This window comes from Eriocheir sinensis, unplaced genomic scaffold, assembly GCF_024679095.1.
Source record: "Eriocheir sinensis breed Jianghai 21 unplaced genomic scaffold, ASM2467909v1 Scaffold258, whole genome shotgun sequence".
Classification (NCBI taxonomy): Eukaryota; Metazoa; Arthropoda; class Malacostraca; order Decapoda; family Varunidae; genus Eriocheir; species Eriocheir sinensis.
In genome coordinates this window covers 40001-51971 of record NW_026111563.1, presented here as the reverse complement: position 1 = coordinate 51971, position 11971 = coordinate 40001, and the positions used below count along the sequence as shown (strand labels likewise).

The window sequence follows — 11971 nt, the reverse complement described above, 5'->3', positions numbered from 1 at the left end:
TAACTTGTCATAATATTAACAATAAACTACTAAAACATTATTTCACTTTACGAATGCATATTAAATGGTCGCAAACATGAAGCTGTTACTTGAAGTCACGTGAAACAGACAGAGGGAAGGAGTGATTTAGGCAGTAACAGTATGACGACGAGGGCTGCACTCAATAAATATAGGTAAGTGTATGTGCGTTTTCTTTTGCTTAACTATTAGTTACATAATTCATACCAGTAATTGTCCATCTGTACGTTAACAATCTAACATCTCCATACGTATGTATATGGCGTTAAGAGAATAGTTTGTAAGAAACGATTTGGTGGGTGCGGCAGTAGAGCCGTACGGCTGGGTGAGGCGTGCGTGCCAGCTGGGAGCAGCCGACGGTGGCTGGCAACGCGCTGGATGGCACCATGGCAGAGTTGGCCAAACTCTATCTATCTACGGCTCTGGGTATATTCATTCTTAGCAGGTGTCACCAGCGATTATGTCCATGTGCCCACGAAGCTTGGACTATTCTTTCAATTATCGTAAGTTACCTGGGGCTTGTAACAATTACACTTCAATACACTTCACTTACAGGCCTCCGGGGCAATCACTAGATGCCGATCTTGAAATGTACAGCGTCTTAAGGCAGTCACTTAATAACAGCGACTCACTGATACTAGGAGACTTTAACCTCCCCCATATCGACTGGGCGACACTGTCGGGTACAGAAGGTGAGTCCCATAGAATGATCGAATTTCTAGAGGAAAATTATCTAAGCCAAATGGTTTCTGAACCAACTCGACAAAATAACATACTTGACCTTGTTATAGCGACCCAAGATAACCTAGTCAGTAATGTCACGGTAGGAGAACACATCGGTTCCTGCGATCATAAACTAGTGCGCGTTGACATTAGAGCTCAAACATCGGTGACTGAAAATAAAGTTAAGGTGCCAAATTTCAAAAGAGACAACTTCGTAGAAATCCGACGAAAACTAATAGATATGCAACTATCAGATGACGGCAATTTAGAGGACGCCTGGCTAAACTTTAAAAATCACTTACTCACTCAGCAGGACACATTTGTCCCCTTGTGCGGGAAGCGAATTAACACTAATAAAAGTCCACCTTGGTTTAATAGCGAAATTAATCACTCAGTCAAGGAGAGAAAATTGTCTTACAGGTTAAAGAAAGAGCAAAGCACGCCCGAAAACATTAGACTTTACAATGATGCCAGGCGACGAGTAAACAGATTAGTGCGTCAGGCAAAGCGTAGATATGAAGAAAATATTGCAGCCAACTGTAAAAATAATCCGAAATCCTTCTTCAGTTACATAAACAACAGAAAGGCGATCAGAAGTGGAATTGGACCTTTAACAAACAGCGACGGTGCATTAGTGACTGACAGCCAACACGTTGCAAACCTATTAAACAATTACTTTTCCTCGGTGTTTAATAATAACAGTCCTCCCACCACCACCACCAACACCAGTACTAATGTAAATCCCGAGCATGCATTGTCTAACTTTGAAATAAAACCCGATGAAATCCTTAAAGCCCTCAAATCACTTAAAACAAATAAAAGTCCTGGACCTGATTAAGTATATCCAACTCTGCTGAAAGAAACAAAGAGCGAAATACTATCCTCCCTCACAACCGTATTCAATATGTCCTTGCGACAAGGCATCGTCCCTTCAGATTGGAAAAAGGCTAACGTGACGCCGATTTTTAAGAAGGGAGACAAAAAAGTACCAGCTAATTACAGGCCCATTAGTCTAACTTCGGTTGTAGGTAAGCTACTTGAGGGCATAATTAGAGACAAAATTGTGAGTTACCTTGAAAGCCACTCATTAATTGGGGACTCACAACATGGCTTCCGAAACAAAAGATCCTGCCTATCAAATCTATTAACCTTTTATAACGACCTCTTCACTGTTTATGAGGTAACCAAATCACTGGACGTAGTCTATCTTGATTTCCAGAAAGCGTTTGATAAAGTCCCGCATCATAAATTACTTTACAAATTAAAGCAAATAGGTATTGACGGTCAAGTAAACCAATGGATCGCGAATTGGTTGAGCAACAGACAACAAAGAGTAGTGATTGACGGATTTAACTCAGAGTGGGCGCCGGTCACTAGTGACGTCCCTCAGGGCTCGGTTCTTGGCCCAGTGCTCTTCATTATTTACATCAACGACGTGGATGTTGGACTCAATAACCGCATTAGTAAATTTGCAGACGACACAAAGATTGGTAACTCGGTTCTCACTGACGAAGACAGGCAAAGCCTCCAAGAGGATTTGCACAAAAAATCAACTGTGACGGATAGATGGGAGATGCCCTTTAACGTAGACAAGTGCCAGGTCCTTCAAGTTGGAACGAGGAATAAGAAGTTCGATTACGAAATGCGCGGCGTTAAACTCAAAAGCGTTCAATGCGTCAAGGACTTGGGGGTCAAAATCGCGTCAAACCTCAAATTCTCACAGCAATGCATCGATGCAGCAAATAAAGCGAACAGAATGTTGGGCTTCATTAAAAGAAACTTTTTATATAAGAATAAAGATGTAATACTCCCGCTCTACAACAGTTTAGTCAGACCCCACTTGGAATATGCGGTACAGTTTTGGTCTCCCCACCATGCAAAGGATATTGCTAAATTAGAAGTGTTCAGCGTCGGGCAACGAAAATGATCCCTTCCTTGCGCAACAAATCCTACGAAGAAAGGCTTTCTACCCTTAACATGTTCTCTCTTGAGAAACGTCGCCTCCGAGGAAAACTGATCGAATGTTTTAAAATACTTAATGGTTTCACGAATGTAGACAGATCAACATTGTTTATGATCGATGACACTTTGCGCACGAGGAACAATGGCGTAAAACTCAGATGTAGACAAGTAAATTCAGACTGCACCAAATTTTTCTTCACCAACGTTGTAGTGCGAGAATGGAATAAGCTTCCACCATCAGTGGTCCAGTGTAACACGATTGACTCCTTTAAAAGTAAGCTCGACCGTCACTTCCTTCAACTTAATATCAACTAGAGTAGAAATGCAACGTTTTGGAATCTTCTGATTAATGTAAAATCACTTAGGTTTAAGGACAGTCCACCAAGTTTGGACCATGGGGTCTGTGTGGTCTGATTTTCTATGTAAATCTATGTAAAATAAGTGATACTGTTGTGATAAAAATATAATTAATCATTTTTGTTTTCTTATTTATTGGTAAAAGAGAGAAAATAAATGAAAGATGCAAGGCTCTCCTCTTTCAGAATCTTTCCTGCATCGTCGGGAAATTCACCCCGTACAAGCAAACAAGCAGCGCGCCAGATCACCAATACGTCCCCCGAGATCTACATTCAACAAAGCATGTCTTTCTTCGCACAGACGCCACACACCACCCTCAGCCCCCTACTCTGGCCCCTACGAAGTCGTCCAAAGAAAGAAGAAACTTTCCTACTACGTATAAGGGGCGGCGACGACTGGGTCTCCATCGACCGACTCAAGCCAGCATGCCTTCGAGACGACGACCCCTCTCCTGTACGACTTTCCAGGGCGGGCCGTCCCCTCTCGAGCGCAAGAACGGGACGTTTTCGCTGAGCGGGGAGCATTGTGGCGGCCTTTGCCACAAACCCAATCAAGAGGCGCGGGACGGGAGTCTCGCTGACATATGATTGGTTGTTGGTCTAAGGGCCGCTTCCACAGTCGTTTTGTTTGTTTTGATCGTTACCAGGGCGGCTGCGGGGTTAGCCTAGCCCCGCACCTTGCCACACACTCTCAACACCTCTCGCTTCCTCTGCAGCCTCCACTACCCCATAGACCAGTTTCACGTGGAAAACTATAGCGTCGATCGCCGCCATTGGTAACGATCAAAACAAACAAAGTGACTGTGAAAGCGGCCCTAAGGCTCTAAGCGCTAGTTCCAAGGCGGCCGAAAGCGACTACTCACGAGGCGCAGAGTGGCAGACACGCTGGTAGCTGATTGGCTGTGGATCTGTCATACCACCGCAGTGTTTCATTCTTCCTTCCTTGAACTAAGAAAGTAGACTGCTTGAAGTAGCACCCGCTACAAGATTCTTAAGAATGATGTTTTCTACACCCTCTCTGGCCTCAACCCTCAGAAGGCTTATGCACCTGATGGAATGCCTCCTATTGTCCTTAAAAACTATGCTTCCGTGCTGACACCCTGCCTGGTCAAACTCTTTCGTCTCTGCCTGTCAACATTTACCTTTCCTTCCTGCTGGAAGCACGCCTTCATACATCCTGTGCCTGAGAAGGGTGACCATTCCAATCCCTCAAACTACCGTCCTATAGCTTTACCTTCTTGTCCATCTAAAGCTTTTGGATCAATCCTTAAACGGAAGTTTCTTGCATCTATCCACTTCTGACCTTCTTTCTGATGCCAGTATGGGTTCCTCAAGGGGCGTTCTACTGGTGATCTTCTTGCTTTCCTAACTGACTCTTGGTCATCCTCTCTTAGCCGTTTCGGTGAAACTTTTGCTGTTGCGCTAGACATTTCAAAAGCCTTTGATAAGGTCTGGCACAAATCTTTACTTTTCAAACTACCCTCCTACGGGGTCTATTCTTCTCTCTGTACCTTTATCTTCAGTTTCCTCTCTGACCGATCTATCACTGTCGTAGTATACGGTCACTGTTCTTCCCCTAAAACTATCAACAGTGGTGTCCCTCAGGGTTCTGTCCTATCTCCCACTCTCTTTCTGTTGTTCTTTGATGATCTTCTTTCCAAAAGAACTGTCCTGTTCACTCTTACGCCGATGACTCTACTCTGCATTACTCAACTTCGTTTGATAGAAGGCCAACCGAACAGGAACTATACGATCCCAAGCTGGAGGCTGCAGAACGCTTAACCTCAGACCTTACTATCATTTCCGATTGGGACAAGAAGAACCTGGTGTCCTTCAACGCCTCAAAAACTCAATTTCTTCACCTATCAACTCGAGTACTCGACACAACCTTACAAACACCTATCCCTTATTCTTCAACAACACTCAGCTATCACCTTCTCCTACACTAAACATCTTCGGTCTATCCTAAACTCAAAATCTCAACTGGAAACTCAATATCTCCTCTCTCACTAAATCAGCTTCCTCGAGGTTGGGCGTTCTGTATCGTCTCCGCCAGGTCTTCTCCCCTGCACAGATGCTTTCCATATACAGGGGCCTTGTCCGCCCTCGTATGGAGTATGCATTATATATGTGTGGGGGCTCCAATCACATAGCTCTCTTGGACAGAGTGGAGTCAAAGGCTCTTCGTCTCATCAACTCCCCACCTCTTATTGTCAGTCTTTTACCTCTTAAACTCCGCCGCCATGTTGCATCTCTTTCTATCTTCCATCTATTCTATTTTCATGCTGACTGCTCTTCTGAACTTGCTAACTGCATGCCTCCCTCCCTCCCGCGTCCCCGCTGTACTCGACTTTCTACTCATGCTCATCCCTTTACTGTCCAAACCCCTTAGGCTAGAGGTAAACAGGATCTTCACTCTTTCATCCCTTACAGTGGTAAACTCTGGAACAGCCTTCCTTCGTCTGTATTTCCTCCTGCCTATGACTTGACCTCTTTCAAGAATAGTGTATCAAGACACCTCTCCACCTGCCTGAAATTGGCCTCTCTTCTGGCTACTCTTTACTTTTGTCTGATGTGGGAGCGGTGAGTAACAGGCTTTTTTTTCTATGTTTTTTTATGTTGCCCTCGAGCTGTCTCCTCATTTGTAAAAAAAAAAAAAAAAAAAAAATTGTTGTATTGAAGTGTAATTGTTACAAGTCCCAGAGAACGTCAGGTAATTTACGATAATTGAAAGTCTAGTTCAAGCATCGTGGACCCTGGGACCCAAAACCCGCTGGCTGGCAACTCTGAATATACCTCATAGGAGCGAGTGAGACTGATGACGCAGTGGCCCGGATCACCGAGCGAGCGTGAGCAAGGCCTACGAGAGGAAGGACTTCGTGATGGGGGGGGTTGACCTGACCCACCTTCAGTTTCCTCCCAGGGCAGGTAGGGTCACTACGCGCTACTCTCCAGCCATCCCGTCTCGCAAAACAGTGTCTACTAGTGGTTTAATTTTGCTATCAATGATATTTAGTGATGCCTAACACGTGTGCAGTTCCGAATTGCAAAACAACAGGTCAGGCCAAAACTGCACGTGTTTTCCTTCCCCGAAGATGAGAACTCTCAAGAAATGTTTCCGCGCTATCATGAGGACAAAACACACCAAAAAAGAACAGCAGGGTAAGTCCTTCTCATTTTCTTATAACTTCATCTTTATATTTTGGGACAAGAATATACATATATATATATATATATATATATATATATATATATATATATATATATATATATATATATATATATATATATATATATATATATATATATATATATATATATATATATATATATATATATATATATATATATATATATATATATATATATATATATATATATATATATATATATATATATATATATATATATATATATATATATATATATATATATATATATATATATATATATATATATATATATATATATATATATATATATATATATATATATATATATATATATATATATATATATATATATATATATATATATATATATATATATATATATATATATATATATATATATATATATATATATACTTTGGGTTGAAGCCAAACAGGTAAAGAAACATCCTTATAATAATTTACAACCACTACATCATAAATATTCTACTCGTGTATATACTTATACGAGTAGAGTTCTTGCATGAGGGCGTAATTCCAAATACTTATACGAGTAGAGTTCTTGAATGAGGGCGTAATTCCAAATACTTATACGAGTAGAGTTCTTGAATGAGGGCGTAATTCCAAATACGAGTAGAGTTCTTGAATGAAGGCGTAATTCCAAATACTTATACGAGTAGAGTTCTTTAAAGCAGAATGAAGGCGTAATTCCAGATACTTATACCAGCAGAGTTCTTTAAAGTAGAATGAAGGCGTAATTCCAGATACTTATACCAGCAGAGTTCTTTAAAGAAGAATGAAGGCGTAATTCCAGATACTTATACCAGCAGAGTTCTTTAAAGTAGAATGAAGGCGTAATTCCAGATACTTATACCAGCAGAGTTCTTTAAAGAAGAATGAAGGCGTAATTCCAAATACTTATACCAGCAGAGTTCTTTAAAGTAGAAGCGTAATTCCAAATTCATGCAAAAACTGAAATGTAAATTTTAAATTGTGGGTAGGTGAAAGTCACCTGTAGGCAGCTGATGAAAGTGGATAAGACGAGTTTTAAATATAAAGAATAAAACAGAAAGTTCGCTTTAGTTTTAAAAAATTAAGCAGTTATAAATATGAAACTATGAGTAAACAATTTTTTTCTGATAAATAAATTGATAAATAAAGAGTAAAAAAATGAATAAATAATTAAATAATTATATAGATAAAGACTTTATGCTTCACATCCAAAGCTGGTGGAGTTTGTGGCACCTGGTGGGGCTTCGGAGAACAAGTTGGGTTGAGAAGTTTGGACGTGTGGGAGGTGTAGATAAGGCTGGGAGAGGACAGGTGGGCGAGTGAAAAGGTTAGCTTATAAATGCATACCCGGTGACCCGCTTGCTGTGCTTTCTCCATTCCTTGACCATGCTGCTGCCGATCCTGCTGGCCGCTGCCTGGGCCGCCGTCGGTAAGTTTTCTCTCTCTCTCTCTCTCTCTCTCTCTCTCTCTCTCTCTCTCTCTCTCTCTCTCTCTCTCTCTCTCTCTCTCTCTCTCTCTCTCTCTCTCTCTCTCTGTCTCTCTCTCTCTCTCTCTCTCTCTCTCTCTCTCTCTCTCTCTCTCTCTCTCTCTCTCTCTCTCTCTCTCTCTCTCTCTCTCTCTCTCTCTCTCTCTCTCTCTCTCTCAAAACTTGGTTAATTTATTTCACAGTTACTGCTATTTCTCCTCAATAAATAAACCTACACGTGTAACTAGAAACTCGGCAACAATAATTGATCACATCTGGACCAACAATTTTGATTATTATTTAACAAGTGGTATTATGTATAACTCAATTAGTGATCATTTCCCTATTGTTAGTTCATTTTCATTAAACAACACTGTCTACTCACCTAGTACTGTTAATACTATAACCAGAAGAAATCTTTCCAATGAAAACATAAGTGCATTTAAAGCTGATTTAATTAACATTAACTGGAATTCAAATGCCTGTGATTATGGAGTAAATTATTTGTTTGACTGGTACATAACGAAATTTACTGACCTGTATAATAAGCACTTCCCGTTGGAGACATTAACAATTAAAGAAAAGCATATAGGCAAACCTTATATCACTTCTGCCATTAAGAATTCAATTAAACATCGTAACAAACTTCAAAAACTGTATGCCAAGTGGCCCCTTACTTATGAAAACGCCTTTAAATCCTATAGAAATAAATTAACAACGACCATAAGAACTGCCAAAGCAAATTACTAAAAAACAAATTGTCAAGTGAAGCAGGGGACTCCAAAAAGACCTGGTCTACTATAAATAGTCTATTCGGTAAAAAACAAGCGAAACTTCCTTCATCTTTTTTATTCAATGGTGATACCGTAACAGATTCTTTTAATATAGCGAACGCTTTCAATAACTATTTCAGTAATATTGGCAACACGTTAGCCACGAACATCCCAGAGACCCAAACACCTTTTACCACTTATCTCCCCGAATCGGTTCCATTTTCTTTCTACTTACGACCCACTACACTACCAGAAGTTAAGTCTGTCATTCTTAATATAAAAGTCTCTTCCCCGGGACATGATGACATTAGTATTAAAATAATTAAGGAATGTTGTGACCTAATTTCTCCCTTTTTAGTTTATATAATTAATACATCTTTTAAAGAAGGCTCTTTTCCAAGTCACCTGCAGATGGCACGTGTTGTTCCAATCTTTAAGAAGGGAGACTCTTCATTACCACTTAATTACAGACCTATTTCCATCTTACCCAGCTTTAGCAAAATTTTTGAAAAAATGATGTCAGTAAGACTAATGAATTACCTGTCCAAACACTCACTCCTCACCTCCGTTCAGTATGGCTTCCGTCCTAAGTATTCTACTGAATTAGCACTTCACCATCTATGTCAAAATATTTACAATGCTTTGGATGCAAAAATGTTCCAGATAACTGTGTTCTGTGATCTCACTAAAGCTTTTGACACCATTTCTCATAACATTCTACTAGATAAATTGTTTGTTTATGGAATTCGTGGCAATGCGCATAATTGGTTCAAAAGTTACTTAGCAGGAAACAATGTACATCGTTTAACAATGTGTCATCGCCATATACAGATTCCGCATGTGGTGTGCCCCAGGGATCAAGTCTTGGCCCGATTCTTTTCTTAATATATATCAATGACATAATTCATAGCAGCAATAAATTAAAATTCCTTTTATTTGCCGACGATACCACAATTTTCATTCAAGGACATGATCTTGAAGATATAACAGACACTTTAAATACTGAGCTTATCAATGTATCAAATTGGATCATGAGTAATAAATTAACATTAAATATTAACAAAACTAAGTTCATGATTTCTAGTCCACTCACGACTCATCCAGTTCATACATCAATAAAAATAAATAATTTTGCATTAAATGTAGTTACTGATTTTAAATTTTTAGGTATAACTATCGATAATAAATTAAAATGGAAACAACACATTGACATGGTAAAATCAAAGGTAGCCCTGCTAACGGGCGTAATATACAGACTAAGAGATTGTTTGAACCAAAACTCTTTACGGCAAATTTATTTATCTCTAATATATCCGCACCTTCTATACTGTTGTGCCATATGGGGAGGCGCCTATAACACCTTCATCGACAGCCTGATTATTTCACAAAAAAAACTCTTACGTGTTATGTTCTTTAAAGATCGGTATGCTCATACAAACTGTATTTTTAGAGATTTTAGGTTGCTAAAGCTTCCCGATATTATATACCTTCAAACTAACTTATTTGTACACAAAGCTCTTCACTCTTTCCCTGTATACCCTGGCTTTACTGTGATGCCCCACTCTGTGCCCCGTAGAACTCATCAATTGCGTCTACCGTTATGCAGGACCACACACGCCCAGCAGAGTGTTCTGTCACGGGGATCAAAATACTGGAATAACTTGCCTCAGTCCCTTCTAAATAATGATAATTTAGTCTCATTTAAAAGAAATTTATTTTCATTGTTACATGGTAATTATACTTAATATTTTTCAGTGAAATATATACCTTAACTACCTCATATTAAGGCATGTTAAAGAGTGCTTACTATGCTTTCACCCTATCCTTCTCCTTCCCCCTTTCCCTCCCTTCTCTACTGCTACTACTGCTACTACCACTGCTACTACCACTGCTACTACCACTGCTACTGCTACTACTACTACTAGAATATGTAATAGTAATGTTCAGGATCAGTATCACTATTATAATTTTATTATCACTATTATTAATATTATTATTATTATTATTATTATTATTATTATTATTATTATTATTATTATTATTATTATTATTATTATTATTATTATTATTATTATTATTATTATTATTATTATTATTATGCGTTACTACTGTCACTATTATCATGTTTATCATTATTATCATGTCTATCATTATTATCATGTCTATCATTATTATCATGTCTATCATTATTATGTCTATCATTATTATCATGTCTATCATTATTATCATGTCTATCATTATTATGTCTATCATTATTATCATGTCTCATTATTATCATGTCTCATTATTATCATGTCTGTCATTATTATTATTATTATTTTTTTATTGTTATTATCATTATTATTAGTAATATTGTTATGAAACTATTATTGCTGTTAGTAGTATTTTTGTTGCTATTGTTATTGTTATTATTATTAGTAGTATTATCACTTTGTTCTATTAATCAGGAACAAAAGCCTATTTTCATTAATTTTGTATTGGGGTGCACATGTATAGAGTATGCATTCTGAGTTAGCCATACTTAATTTTTTTGCAATCTTTAATATATTTTTGAGAGACCTTGTCGCACCTGTTATGCTCACTTATATATAAATATATATAACATGTAGTCCATAAGAGAGCTACGGCTCAATGGACTAGTGGCTTTTAAAGACAATGTGTAAAATAATCTACGTAACTACCTTGAGGCCAATCAATCAATCAATCAATCAATATCTCTCTCTCTCTCTCTCTCTCTCTCTCTCTCTCTCTCTCTCTCTCTCTCTCTCTCTCTCTCTCTCTCTCTCTCTCTCTCTCTCTCTCTCTCTCTCTCTCTCTCTCTCTCTCTCTCTCTCTCTCTCTCTCTCTCTCTCTCTCTCTCTCTCTCTCTCTCTCTCTCTCTCTCTCTCTCTCTCAACATGTTTTAAGTGGTGGGAGGATGGATCTTTTGGGGTCGATGGATGATGGAACATCGATTAGGGTCAAGCAGTTTTCTGGGATCAAAACTTGAAGTGTATTGATTAGTATATTAGTATAGTAAACCCAATGTTATGTAATAAACTGTAATTTAGTTTATTTGTATTACATAATTGGTTTAAGTATGCCACAGATTGATTTAATTGAAACTGTCATTTTCACTTGTCTATCATGTCCTGTATTCGTCCTGTATGCCTGTGCTCAGGGCCGTAGATAGTGAGGAGCCGTAGACAGGCCATGGGCTCCCTAGACGCCATCCTGCATCTATGCCGCATGGGCACGTTGCCTCCTACCCACCGCATCTGCCTCAACACAAGTTCAACACCAAGAGATAAAAGGGGTAGTATTTGAAATTCAAGCATCTTGTGTCGAGGCAGGAGAGCTTTGTAGGAAGCATGAGCGGCATAGATGCAGGATGGCGTCTAGGGAGCCCAGGGCCAGACTCTCCTTGTAGGTATCGTAGAGGCAAGATGGCACGTTGCTTAATTAACGCTCTCCGTCTGCGGTTATGCACGTACCCGACCCTCGTGCCCTCCA

General features: G+C 39.1%; 1 protein-coding gene across 1 annotated transcript in view; it reads left to right on the top strand.

Annotated features, from left to right (window-relative positions):
* The first annotated feature begins 7512 nt into the window (after window positions 1–7512).
* The window catches only part of LOC126991299 (putative glucosylceramidase 4), a 22053-nt gene continuing 17594 nt past the window's right edge, over window positions 7513–11971 (top strand). Inside the window, exon 1 of the mRNA XM_050850076.1 lies at window positions 7513–7670. Coding sequence (XP_050706033.1) covers window positions 7628–7670 — 43 coding nt within the window. The 5' untranslated portion in view covers window positions 7513–7627. The remainder of the gene's footprint in view (window positions 7671–11971) is intronic.